We start from the raw sequence: 15,072 nt of genomic DNA on the forward strand, positions 1-15,072 counted from the left end.
ATCCTAGGTTTTACTTAACAAGATTTCAATTTATCTGCTGCACTTTTTAGTTGCATTTCCTAGGAAAGCAGCTTGGGGTTTGGCGTTGCTCAGCAATAGCACAGCGCACTTTATTTTGTCATTTATATTCCTATGCAAGAAAGCTATATTTGTTTCCAATCTTACGCTCCTCTAAGCTTGGAACTCATTAGGAAACCTACACTTTTTTTGCAAAAGTTGGATAATATGGAACTTTGTGTTGTTGTGGTAAATTATGTCCAGCTCGCTCTGAGGTTCAGAAATAGATATCGATCAGTGTAATGATCCAGAAACTTGGAGCTGCACCCATTTTATTAACATAGACCTTGAAGACTGGACATTGATTGTATCTCTCCCACGGTCTTATTGAATTATTTGTATGGATTTTACTGTATAATGGGTCTCATTTTCAGTTTTATAGCTATTTTTCGTACTGCTGAGATATTTACGTGTTGCTGCGTGCTTTTTATGATGTATCGATGTTAAATTTATACAAATGTATTATTTTACTTGTACATTTATGGCTTAAATCAGGCCAAATAAATTTGTTTGACTGACTCAAACTGGCACAATGTACTGATTTGGGATTTAATTTCCAGAACAAAATCCCTAAATTAATGCAAATTAGCCTATGTGCTGCTTTGCTATACTTAGCGTCAGGGGGCTTCCCATTGGTGACGCACTGGCATTACCTTGCTACCACCCATGGTTTTTTCACAGAGCCCTATCTACTAACAGGGCTTTGCAACAAAAATGTACACCTCACTAAGGCAGGCATAAAGTAGGAGAAAGATTTTCCAAAGATTTCAACTTTCCTTTACAAAGTCCTTCGCTGATTTACCCACTGTTAGAAATTGGGTTTCTGGATGACATAGGTATGCACGTTGTCCAAGCTGAACCCACAATCCTAGTCAGGGCAAATTAGATACCCACTCTAAATTAACCAGTGCTTACCCCTGAAAGCTTGTTATTGGAAACAAGGGAACCCAATAACATTGGTCAGGGACATTGGGTATTAGTACGTTATAAACACAGTGGTCCCAAACAAGGACAGTGAGAGAAAGAAAATAAATATAGACTTAGAATCAGTTCTATATTGTACTGTCGAGCCGGAAAGGATCAATTTTAATATTTTAAATACTTTGCCTCCAATAAAGTGGGGACACAATCCTGCATCCAGCAAGATATACACATAACTCCTGCTGGAAGTCTCAAAACCAAACAAAGGCTCAGGAAAATCTTAATGCTTGGGCATAATGCAATAATTAAATAAGTATAAATGTAGAGAGACACCATTACACTTGAGCAATACTGAATACAATTGCGTTAATGTGTCAAAAGAGTCAACGACGTTTTGATCCCATGAGAAAGATTGTGGGATCATCATCAGGACACTGAATTACATGCTTGAGTGAATGCAATCTGCAATAAGGTACGGAGCAAGGTGGTGGGGGATACGGACAAGCTATCCAGCGCTTCGGTCCGTTACGGAGCTGGCAACGCAACTAGAGTGAATTGCACGCGGTGATAATTATTGAGGAGATCCAATTGATGTGAAGCAACTGCAGTGGGTTGCCTGCGAGAATAAAAACGGTTGTAGAACCGGAGGTGCTACAGGGCATAAGAATGCCTCTGTGTGGACCACGGCGGCGTGTCCAAGCGGGAGCCAGTTTGCTAATGCACAGAGCAGTCAGGCTTAACTCAAGAGGCAATGTGTAAACTATTTGTGCGACACTTCAAACAGTAAAAGAGTGAAAACACCACACAAATAGATACCTAGTTGGAACAATAGAGCTTAATTTAATGAACAACACAACACCAGACCAAAATGACAAAAATCCAATAAGCAGAACTGGAGTTATGATTTTTTTAAAGATTATCTTGAAATATATTGCTTAAAAGCATAAAGCACCAACCGATTCTATCTGGTCACGCTAGACAGGGTTGAATCCAAAAGTTCAGGCCTACTGTGATGGAGCATGAGTCGGATACAGGGACTACCCATGGCCTGCTGAAAACACTACCTTGGTTCGGGGTTGCATTGAGAACAAGATGTGACGAGCAGCTGGAGACGATGCGTCGGCGTTGATTCTTAGGATGTAGGGGATGCATCGGTTTTGAGCCGTGCAAGTCAGAGATGCATCGTCGTCAAACCCCTCTGATGTAGGCAGTGTCGTCGTCAAGCTGCGAGTGCGGTGGAGTAAAGTCTTCGATCCTGGCGGCAGCGGGGATGCATCGGTGTTGATGGAGATGCGCCGGTTCTGAGTGGCACAATGGCGTCAATGTGTGGATATCTGCAGAAACAACACTTTCTACTCACTTTCAAGGGTCCAGGATGGGATTGCCACCACTTGGCAGAACAAGACTCTCAGATGGCAGAGTCCAGGTGTTGGTGGGGAAGTGGATTGAAGTCTTTGATATCGCTGAGACTTCCAACAGGAGGCAAACAGACAAGCCCTTTGAGCAACTCTGGGTTCAAGTGGTGTACATCCAGTCCTTCTCACATAGGCAAAGAGTGCAACAGGCGGGTTAGCACAGCAGAAAAGCTGTCCAGCAGAATGGCAGTCCTGCAGCAGCACAGCAGTCCTTCTTCCTGGTAGAGTATCCACAGTTCGAGGAGTGTACCAAGTTGGTACGGTCAGAAGTCCAGTTTTTATACCCAGTTGTGCCTTTGAAGTGGAGGGAGAATTCAAAGAGGGGCTTTGAAGTACACAGAGATCCACCCTTCCTGCCCTGGCTCCAGACTCACTACAGGGGGTCAAGTAGTCCTCTGTGTGGTGACAGGTCACAACCCATTCAGGCGTAAGTGTGAGGCTGTGTCCAGCTACTCCCTCCCACCATGCCCAGGATGGTCCATCAGAATATGGATGGCCCATCACTCACACTGAAGCTCCCTTTGTGTGTAGCTGTCTAGAGGGAATGCACAAGGTCCAGCAGTTACCCACCCCAAATGTGTATTGGAGACAGGCATTTGACCTTACCATTAAAGAGGATTTAGCATTACAATTTCATAGGTACTAAACATGGTAGTTCTACCTCCTTCCAAATGGGAATTACACTTATTAGATGTAACAAGGAATCCCCAATGTTAACCTATAGGTGGGGTAGACCTCCCATTAGCGTAAAACGAATTTGGGAGATTTTCACTACAGGGACATGTAAAACTTAAAAGTATATGTTCTGCCTCTTAATTACACAGCACCCTGCCTTATAGAATACCTAGGGCATACCTTATGGGTGACTTATATGGAATAAAAGGGGAGTTTAAAGCTTGGCAATGGGTTTTAAATGCCAAAGTGATGTGGCAGTGTAAAATGCACACACAAGCTCTGCAGTGGCAGGCTTGAGACATGTTTTAAATGGCTACTTGAGTGGGTGACACAAACAGTGCTGCAGGCCCACTAGTAGCACTTAATGTATAGGGCCTGGGCACATGTAGTGCACTTTAATAGGGACTTATAAGTAAATTAAATAAGCCAATTGTGGATAAACCAATGTTACCATGTTTAGGGAGAGAGCACATGCACTTTAGCACAGGTTAGCAGGGGTAAAGTGCCCAGAGCCCTAAGCCCAACAAAAACAGCTCAGCAAAAAGTGAGCCAAACAAGCAAAACGTTTCAGAGAAGACCAGCCCCAAGGCTGACAGGTCTAACGCCCACCATATCTGGGTGTGATCTATTGCTATTGCCATCCATGAAGTGGAGCTACACCAGAACTTGGCTGAAGTAAAACGCCTACCCTTTTCAAGTTAGTAAATTGTCAGAACAGAGTATGAGACTGGCCACAAATGCACAAGTTTAGGAGCGCTCCCAAACTTACAAGGCTAATCCCACCTTATTGAGGCCACTTCCCAAACCTTGCACAGATCCCAATACTCTGGATTTCTCTGCCCTCTTGGGGAGGGAATCAAAATACTTTTGGAAATTCCTGGTGAGTGGGAGTAATAACAAATCCCTCCACACATATATGTTTACAGCAAAATATATTTGGGAATTGGCTACTAGATGAATGGATACTGTGTGCTCTGACTAACATTTTTCTAGTCTTGTGTTTTAGAAATCACCACACAGTAAGAAGGTTTACATTTGATTTTAAGGTTGAATGTTTTAAAGCTGTGATTTGAATGGATAGCAGAGATCTATTCAGAAGAAACAATCCTCCTAGAAGACAAGTGAATCGCTTTGGAAGAATATGGTTGTATGTCACAATATGGACTCCCAAAATACTGTCCTGCACGTATGTTGTAACCATAATGCCCACTCCAGAGATAGTGTCAAGGTAAGAACTGAATATTATTATTAACCCAGCTGTGACAATATTTCAGAAGTTGATATTACTGCCATTATATAAGTGTAGGTTGATATTTCAATCGTGATATTGTCATACAACTCTAAAACTATAGGGAAAAACATGTTTTGCAAATAAAATGTAGTTATCACTGGATCGTTTTAGAAGCTTTATGCTATTCACACAGTTGAGACCATTCATCCATAGATCACCTGGAATCATTTGTATGTCACTGGGGAATGTAAGGCCTGAAGCATGAGGATCCTACAAGGAGAAGCAAGTCTTTGAAAGGCGGCCAGGTGGAGCACTAATACAGTTGGTGGTAATTTCCCACACTCTCAGTAAATTAAACACACCATACCTTGTTCACATCCTGTATTTTGCATATCCGTGCCAATAGCAAATCCTGCACCAGGTGCCAAAATGAATTCTCCATTCCATGGAATATGCTATTTAAAGTGGCAAAATATATAAAAACAATAAACAGGCGAAGGTTAAAAATGACAATCACAAGAAAGTATAAAATACATCGAGTCTAATTGAATTTCTCAGTAAGTTGCACCTTACAAACAAATACTCTATATCTCATTTTCTTTTTCTTTTTACTTGCATGCACATAAGACATGTCCCACAAACCAGAGGAAACAAGGCAAAGAAAAATCACATATTTTTTATGACGTCACTGATGTGCGTAAATGTCCTGTATGTGAGATCCATGACATCAACTTTAAAGATGGGAATGTGGTTTATATTGTTCTAACTGTTAAGGACACACATATGTAGAGAAAACAAATTCCTTCACAAGGTGTGGTGCAACGATAAAAAAAAGAGTTGCAATTTGTTTCTTTTAATCTCTTGAGTTTTACTAAAGGGACCCGTATGAGAATGTGTAAGGAGAGCAGGTTTCGTGTCTGCATGTCACAGCAGTGCTGCGGCAGGTCATTTGGATCTGTCATGCATGAGGTACCCAAGAAGCTGGGAGGAACGTGTTATATCTGTGAGGAAGAGAGGATGCGTCGTAGAGTGCCTGGATGAAGAACGATGCCTGCAAGTGGGCAACTGGTTGAGACCATTCAGGTGAGTAGTCAATTGTAAGCAGTGCTTAATTTGTAAACAAAAATAAGTGCCAGGGCTCTCATTAGGAGGCCATTGCAGCTTGCACCACCCATTGCCACTGCCACCTCTGCCAATGACAGTACCAGCACAGATACTAACCAAGTGTAACAGTCCAGACTATTCCAGGCACCCAAAGCTATAAGAATGGCCTGGGCATGAGATATTCGTTGTTTTCATGGATATTGAATGAATATAAAACTGTTGTTCTTCTCATCTGTAATTTATACAAACAGTGCCACCATGTGGCAGCTCTCATTAGTGCCAGTGTTGACAATTAAGTGCAGGTGCTACGTGCAGGTGCCGAGCACCGGATACCACTGGCTCAAAATAAGCACCGGTTGTAAGAGAAGGGCAGGTTGTGGCAAATTTGAAATCAGATCTGAGATGGAGAGTTTGAAGGTAATCTGCCAGCGTAGCAGCCAATGTGAGCTCCAGCCCTGCACTATTAGGATGGCAGACAGTGTAAAAAGATAGGCTTTGGGAATGAATAAATGAGAAAGTTTGTAGAGTGCGCAGATGCTCATAGGAATGTCCCAGTTATGACAGCTAGTAGTAGAAAGACAACTATATTAAAGCTATTAACCAAGTTTTAGGCTTTTTCCTGAAACCTGTTCAGACCTTAAGGAACATAGCTGATGCAAGAGCTGATTCCATGCCTGCACGGCCAAATAAGAGACGGAGCAACCACCCCTTCTGACTTGCCTAACTCCTAAGGACCACAGCAAGAATTGACTGAGTGGAGAGTTAAACTCTAGCCATAGAGTAGTGGTGCAGTCTATTTGCATTACTGACTACTTCTATGGGCTGAACAAGCCTTGGTCAACTTGCAATCAAAGTGGAGCTTAGTCTCGAAATCACCACGATGGCTGAGAAAGATTAAATAATAAGGTCCAGAAATATTACTTTAATACAGGTGCACAGCTTGGTCAACCAGTTCCCCACCTGACTTCATGAAAATGATGGAAAAATCACACTCTCAACAAAGTGGCATGAAAACAAACAATTGTATCGATACAAGCCTACAGAGCAAATGGTCCTTTCAAGAGCAAGAAGCAATCAAATGGAGAGACAAGACCAACAAAGCATATTGGACGAAGTCAAGCCTCCAGCAGATCACCAAGTGTGTCATATAGAAAGATCTGTGGCAATCTTCAGAAGATCAGTCCGTGATAAAAAACAGGCAACAAACCTCAGTTGTCAGACGATTTTCGATTAATCACTAGCACGGAAGAGATCAAAACTCAGAGGCCATATCACCAAGCCAATGCCTAAATATCATAACCAAGAATATTGGTATCCCACTTAGCAACTCGGATGGCTGGATTGAAACTAAAATGAAAGCCCTAGTCAACTTAAGCTCACAGTATACACAATCTCTTCCTATTTTAACCACACTGATTAATAAACCCTGAATGACGAGGCCCCACTTTCACAAAAACACAAAGCAGCCAGCATGGGAAAGATCAGATTTTTACATGTCAAATGCTAGAAGTAAATGACAAGATTATATTAGATGGAATAAAAAATAAACAGAATCTAGTCACCACGAATGGCTTTAAAACCGAAGATGCAAACCCTGGGAGCGGTCCCGTCAAGCAATACCTTAACTTCACTTGTGGAAAACACTGGGCTATGTTTGGGTTAGTTGTCCTTATTGCAGAGTGGGAGCCAACAAACATTTATATTATCATAGGATGGTGGGAATTGTAACCTGTGAGACACTCTATTGAGCAATAAGATACTGAGAAAGGAAACCTTAAGAGAAAACCTACTCCAAGTGCCATAGGCTACAATACACTTGTAATAACATGGATGGGATATCCGTCACATTTGTGACAGTGTACCCTGTCTGCGAAACTCTAACTTAGGCCCTAAATAACAGACATAATACCAAAACGAATCCACTGTAAATAGGCCATTTTTGCAAAGACATTTATGTAAGTTGTTTTTATTGACCACACATTCATTCGAAAGCGATTACCAAATTTGGTTGGGGTGTGGAATGTATTTAACAACTTTGACATGAAAAGTATATGAATAAAGATGTATTTATATATACACACAATTGGTTATCCTGATTATCAGTTCAAAATATTATATTTAATGATACTGGGCAATGGTCACATATGTGCACTTAAACGCAAAGTATTTACAATGTTTTTACAGGGTTATAAATAGTTACATGCATACTTTGAATGCAGGTAAATGGCATTGTCTATTCACTAGTAGGCAGAGGTAGAGGTTTTCTAATGGAATTTTACTGTTTACTACGGGTGTTTTCATGTCCGAGCTTCTAAATATCATCTGCAAGCACTACACAACTCTGAAGATAGTGGAGTACTGTGTCACTGTCTTCTTCTGTCTCATTTCCCTTTTCCTCACTTCTGTGACTGGCCTTCATATTGTGGAGTACGTGGTCACTGATGGGAGCAGCCAGAGATGGATAAAAGCATCTCTTTCACTCGATCATGTGCACATTGCCTACCACACACTTCCATCCAGCCAGAGCAATGAACTGAGACACCATCTGAAACAAATCCTGGAAGTCATAACAAAATGACAACAGGAAGTGATGGATATCCCTGGGCGCGTGTTTCAAGCCAATTGACACTGGGGTGCGTCTTCCCCGCCCACAGCAATGATCCAACACCATCCTAGGTGGCGGATTCATTTGGCCCTGTCCAGTAGAACTGCCCTTGCTATTAGAGATCTATCTCTGCCCGGTGCCCCGCTAATTGTGAACAGTGCATCTGCCCTTTATTACTCCCTCTCAGCGATTTTTCGTTTTTACAAGCATTACGTAAACATGACCCAGTAGATAATTCTTGTCTCTGCTCCAGGTAGGGGTGGGCAGAATTTGCGAAATATACTTTCGCAAATTATCGCGAAAATGTTAAAAATCGCCACAAACACGCGGAAATATCGCGAAGATGCGTACGTTTTTTTCCCGCCCGTTCGCGGTATTTTCTGCGTGGTCGCGGCTCGCCAACTTACCCATGCGGTTGCTCACGGGCGCGGCCATCTTGTTTTCACTTGTCTCGCGGTGCATGATCACGAGAAGAAAGACATGATCGCGCAACGAATGACGTTACTGTGGGCACGAACTGTCGCGAGACAGCGCAAATGGCTACCAACAATCCAACATCTCGTGGAGAACACGACTGGATCGGGAAAACTTGTCGGCGAACGCGAGAAACTATTATTTTACAGCGCGAGCAAGCAAAAAATTTCCGGTAAAATGCGGATTGCAGAAATTTTGACATTTTCGCGCTCTCCGCTGAACGCGAAAATGTCAAATTATCGCAAATTCCGCGAGCGGAACGGAATTTTAGCCCAGGCCTAGCTCCAGGTTTAAACCAACTTTTATTTTTTTGTTTGCATATTTATATATCGCAAACTCGACCAGAAGGTATTGGAGCGCTGTACATGAGCACCGTATTTACATTACACATTCAGGTACGGGGAGATTAAGTGATTTGCCCAGAATCACAGGATGTGGACGCGACCTCGAGGCTCGAACTCTGGTTTACAGCACCAAAGTCGGCAGCGTAGCCGACGGACCACATCCTCTCCCCAACATGACAATAAAAAATGAAAGAAGCAAATTATGACCCACACATCTCTCTCAGCTTACCTGGAGCTAATCCTCATCAGGCATGTAACAATGCCAGAGACCGTCAGGCACATTTACCTATTGTTAGGGTGAGTACTGGCAGCATTTCGTCACATGAACACACACACACAAGGAATCCACACTTTTATTTATAAAAGGCTTTATCTCAAGCCAGGATTAGTGCAGAATAAATTAAACAAGAAATTGCAGAAATCAGTAGCATCGTAGGACAGCATGAGCAAAAATGTAAATACTGTGAAACCGGGAAACACATTATATACGGTGCATGTTGAAGACTCCCTACATGCCTCATCTTTAAGAATCAAAAGTATTGCCATAACCAGGATCAGTATTTTGTAGAGTCAACACATATATTTGTATGTGAATTCTATAAATCTTTCAAATGTGTAAGGCTGGTTGTGAACGAAGGCTTTGTAATGTCTCAATGGTGCAGTACATCAAGAGACAAACAACCTCATTGGCTCTGAATGGCTCCGCTCGGAGCCAGGCTGCTATGCTTTCTGGAATGTCAAACACCCAGTCGCGCTCTCTCTCTTGGAGAGGGCTGTGAACAGCTATTAGATGCCATTCGAAGTGTTTATTTTCAGAAAAATAACTCTTGTGATGTAAAGTGAAAGAAATAACGAGAGAATTCCCTTGCACATATATGTCAAAGTCTAAAGCCATTATGCTTTCTCCTAAGCACCATCTATTCAAAAGAATACATGAATATTTGAACTAGAAGAATACTAACAAAATATTCAATAAATGTAATGCAAGTTAAGCACATGCAACTCAATAATGAAAGTAAATGCATCAGCTACTGCAAATTCATAACGACATATGGCCTTGGCAAATTAGCAAATACACATATGGTGTCTCAATGCATTGCTCTGGCTGGATGAAAGTGTGTGGTAGGCAATCTGTAAGGTTTATGCTAACCTTGTGCACATGATCAAGTGAAAGGGATACTCATTCCATCTCCGACTGCCCCGATTTGTGACCATAATACACCAAAAGAGACACAAGGCAAAATATATGACAGCAGAATGGACATTTTGTGTATGCAAAGCATCAATGTTGACATTCATGCACAGTATTGGGAGGCACTTAGATGACATGGTACCCGCTGCTTACCACTGACACATGGGCTCTGTGGCCACCTGGAGAGGGTTCGTCCCTGGGAGACTATATCATGGCTGGTTGAAAAAAATCGTAGGGTGCGATTTGCAGTGAAGGGGTTAATAATAAATACATTTATACAGTGCACAGCTACCTCGGCTGAGGTGTCCCGGCGCTAAAGCGGGAAGAAACAGCGCAGAGCCGGCGGAGTGCTAGCCCCTATGCCTGAACAGCCAGGTCTTCAAGGCCTTTCTGAACTCCAGTTCAGAGTGCAGCACACGTAGATTAAGAGGCAAGTCATTCCAGCACTGGAAAGCACCCACCTCACAGGTTCGACCCCCAACTTGGGTACCTGGAATAACACTGCATCTTGTGCTGAGCAGATGCGAGTTGGGACCCAGCAGGTCTTTCGCCAAATAGGATGTCTGCTTCCAGGACCTGTGACCTAACTAACCATTTTAGGATATTGATGGGCACATGTATGAGCTTGTGATGCAGTGCAGCAAGTCACCTTGCTGCACTGCGTGACAGGGAAAGGGCAGGAATGCGCTGTATTTAAAAGAATCCAGCGCATTCCTACCTTTGTCCATGCACTGGTGCCGTTTGGGCTGCCCATCCCCAAGCCAGGCCCTCTTGCACCATACTGCAAGGTGCCTCCGTTGCATGCAAGATTGTTTTTGTACAGAAAGGTTTCCCTTCCTGCACAAAAATAATCATGGGAGACATATTCTTCTTTCTATGTGTGCAGCAGAGTGCAGAACACATAGAAAGAGGAAGTAATGAGTAGAAATAAAAATATTTCTCCTCGCTGCGCCTTCCCTGAGAACGCGTATCTTTTTGGCACAATCCCAGGAGTACCACTTTTGGTAAATCTGGGAATGCATAAAAAAACATGAGAGTTCCCATGCAACACCCATGGAACGCCTAACCAGGACAGATTAAGGCAACGTAGCAATTTGCACTCCGTTGCATTACTCCAGATTTATAAAGCCACTCAGGCTCACACAAGATGGCCTTGCGTAGCTTCATAAATCACATTTTGGGCTCTTCATATGCCCCTGAATATCTACATGGTGACTAATCAAGATGGGCATAGCTGACCAAAAGTAAGTTCAGAGGACAGCTATTGCAGAACTGACCAGGACCTTGCCTTCCAGGGGAAGGGCACATGCAGGCTGAAGAGATGGATGGTGAGGTTGGTGTTAAAACCCTACTGCTCAATATGCAAGTGTACCCTGTAAATTAATGACAACATAGGTTTCTTGCTGATCTGTGTAGATCGAATGAAAGAGACTGCATAAGCAAGCCACATTGACTGATATGAACGAGCATTGTATCTTGGACATCAAAGACAGCACAACATCCACCAATGAAAGTTTACTCAGAAAATACTAGAAATAATCAAACCCCAAAATTAAGATTTAGAAGCAGGTCTATAATAAATCACCTGAGGACTGTGCGAGTCGCTGAATCAACAGGCACAGGGCAGATGGAAGGATTCATGGATACATCTCTAGCAGATGTATTTGGCAGATCTAACTCATCTCCCCTATTTATAGGGAAGTGTGCACATCATTTACTGATGTAGAGACCCATCCGCAGGACCCCGACGCACCCAATTATTGCCCACTTGCTCAACTACAGGTACAATGACCAGGATGTGGCATTCTGTCCAGCAAAGATGAAAAGAGACCTCAACTCCTGCAGGTTATCTATTTCACTGTATCCTGTCGTTAATATGGCCCTACAGGAGGCTAGGTGGTCTTTTACTGCAGCCAAAAAGAAGATCAACCAGATCCCCTATACCACGCTCTATCAGCACGTCTGAAGGTCACGCTGCGGGGTAAACCTAATATAATTAATTATCCCCAGAGGGCGCAGCTTTCCTTAAAAAGCAGTAGGTTGGCTCCCCCCAAGAATATCCAAACTTAGGGAAACAGTCTTGAGTGAACTTGATGTCAATGACTGACAAGGGTTATACTGTATGCCAAACATGCTGTTCCAATTGTTATTCTGGTAGTGCAATTGAACTCTACCTTCTTCAGCTAGCCCACTACAGAGGGGCATGTTATCTGTGTTTTATAGCTGATTCCATATTGTTGTATATTGAAGAACTGTTGATTTAATTTGCTGTGCTGTGAATACGGGTGAAGGACAAGATGAGGAATAATGCAGCTCGGGCCGCTGCTGCATGAAAGCAGCGTAGGGGCTTTGTCCTACTAGCCCACCACATGTAAAAAGTGGCTTGCTCAATTTAGCCTGGAAAGAGCTGACTGCCCTACTCAGAGCAAGCAGTGTTGTTCTGTCCACTAGTAATAGGGAACTAGTTCACTGATTGACTGGGGATCAGAATGGGTGGAAGTGGGTGGGATTTCCATGCAGTCAGACTAAGAATGAATAGTGCTTGAGTACAGAAGATTGATGGCACTGGGAGCTTTCTTCGGATGGCAAATAAAACTATAGTGATGGCTTTTTTTGAACAGGTATAACCCTATGAAAACCCGAACCATGGGCCAGACTGTTAACTTGGAATACTGGAGGACTTAAGAACCCCTGCAAGTCAAGGCAAACATAATAGATAATAAGTTAATAGAACATAAATTTGCAGGTAAATAGAGCCCCTGCCATTATTTAGCGTATTATTTAATATGCTCTATGGGTGTAGCAGCTCTTATTAAAAGGAGTTTACCAATAGGACAAGGTGGGGAAGGCCAGTATCTGATCGTACAAGGAGTTGTGGGTGACAAATATATTGCATTAGCTAACACAAGGGTCCGAATATGGATTGTCCCCTCATTTTTCAAGAGGTTGTAGCAGACCTCACCCAACTAACTCCATATGCAGTGGTATAGGGAGGGATTTCAACATTATTCTTGGATTTAGACAGGCAGATTATGGCCCAACACCACATATCCATGTCCTCATAAACTCTGCTTCAGGTGTTGCAGACTTTATATATGGTGCATGCGCTATCCCATCACACACAACTTCACATATTACTCAGCAATACAAGGCACCTTCTCCTGGATTGATATCTGCTTGGCAAGAAGGGATGAGTAGCAGAGGTGACACGTGGCAAACACTCTTTCAGACTACTCCCCGTGGCAAAGGACCAAGGCACTTTCCTACTGGGGCGCTTCTGGACACAGTATTTTGGGAATTTTTCAAGCTGGATGCTGATTTGGTTCCTAACCCCAGAGTGGTGTGGGAGGCATTCAAAGCAGTGCTTAATTGAGCCGGTGGTGTCCGGTGCTCATTACTGGCACTTTTGACAGTCTGCCACATGGAGGCGCTGTTTGTATTATTTAGAGATGAGCACAACAACAATTGCTTATCAATTCAATATACATTAAAAATGACTAACACCTGCAACCCAAGCCATGCTTATAACTTTTGGGGCCTGGAATAGTCTAAATTGTTATACTTGTAGGAGTGTGTGGTAAGTAGATGTGTTTGTACTGTCTTTGCATTGCTGGCGGGGGCAATGGGTGGTGCAAGCTGCAGTGGCCTTCTGACGAGGGCACTGGCACTTATTTTACAAATTAAGCACTAATTCAAACTGATCATCATGGGTGAAGCTTGCCAAAGCATGCCTACATGTTCAGAGCCACCCCAACTTGCCTGTCCCACTTGGAGTAAACAAAATATTGTATTTTACTATATTTTACGTATCCAGCCACCTCATTTTCACTTGTTACGCTGCACGAGCACTTTTGTCACATTTTGCTCATTTGGAGCTCCCTTCAGTACAGTGTACATAGACAGTTTCATGTACCTGCGTCATAATACATGCATTTACAGTCATTTTTTTCTCTGGTTGTATTCTCATTTTACTTTAAGCAATTTGTTCTGCCATTAAGAAATACTGTCTGTTTTAATTTGCTAGCTACTGACAGGACTATTTTGTTTACTGTACTAAACGCTACCCAGGTCCTGGGGTTCACTGGGTCACCCCATTAGATTGTAATGGTGTCCCACTTGGAGGGTGCATTGCATGACTTGGAGACTCATCTGGCAGACTCTAAGCATAAAGGATACTTTACTGTACAATGGTATATATGCTAGCCAGCGCTATATAAAAACTCTAATATATAAAATAAATACGTTAGACTGCAATTATCGCCCTATTGCTGTTGACAATAAATTGAAGTAAAGCATAAGAAAAGAAAAAAAACATAGCTGCAAGTGAGGAAGAGAGTATGTTGAAAAGCTGTGACATAATCAAACACACCTTGTTTGGAAATTCCCTGAGTTTTCTGGCTGTTACGATCTTGTCCAGGTGTTGAGATTAACTAAACAAAATCATTTGTTTGTTTCCCAAATTAGATTAGCAGAAATGGGTGCCAAGCCTTTCTTAGCAGCTGTGCGCACATTTTGGAACAGCTTACCTTCCCTGCTGCAAGGAGAGGAAAACTACTTCCAGTTTCACAGAAAATATGAATGCTTCGCTCTCTAATTTCTAGATGCATTGAGCAAAACATGTTGTGTTACTGCATGTCGTGTAACCCCTAGAAGCTTAGTGCATGTGCTTTTTATAGATACAATGTAACCTATAATAACTTTAGATGGATTATGCAGCAGGTGTCATCAACACAGAAGTAGTTCTCTTTGTAGATTTCTGCTAATGGATGGGGTGTTTTTCAGTAATGGGCCCATATAATTTTGAATATCTTTCAAACGCTGGAGCAAGCAATTATAAATAGTGGCATGAAGGGTCCTGCCTTAATCCGACTTCGATTTTAGAACAGATGTAGAAATAATTTCAAGGTGAAATTCTCATTAGTTTTACATAATACTAAGAATCATTGATCCTGGCAGTAATATTCTTCTATACTGGGGGAAACACAACCACAATTACATTCCTGCTCTCTAACCCTCAAATGGGTAATAATTCGATATTCCAAATAGCGATACAG

General features: G+C 42.4%; 1 protein-coding gene across 1 annotated transcript in view; it reads right to left on the bottom strand.

The window, feature by feature from the left end:
- AMN (amnion associated transmembrane protein) overlaps positions 1–15,072 on the bottom strand; it is a 175,196-nt gene that overhangs the window by 82,328 nt on the left and 77,796 nt on the right. Inside the window, exon 4 of the mRNA XM_085626328.1 lies at positions 4,667–4,754. Coding sequence (XP_085482454.1) covers positions 4,667–4,754 — 88 coding nt within the window. The remainder of the gene's footprint in view (positions 1–4,666; positions 4,755–15,072) is intronic.

This window comes from Triturus cristatus, chromosome 9 (assembly GCF_964204655.1).
Source record: "Triturus cristatus chromosome 9, aTriCri1.1, whole genome shotgun sequence".
Classification (NCBI taxonomy): domain Eukaryota; kingdom Metazoa; phylum Chordata; class Amphibia; order Caudata; family Salamandridae; genus Triturus; species Triturus cristatus.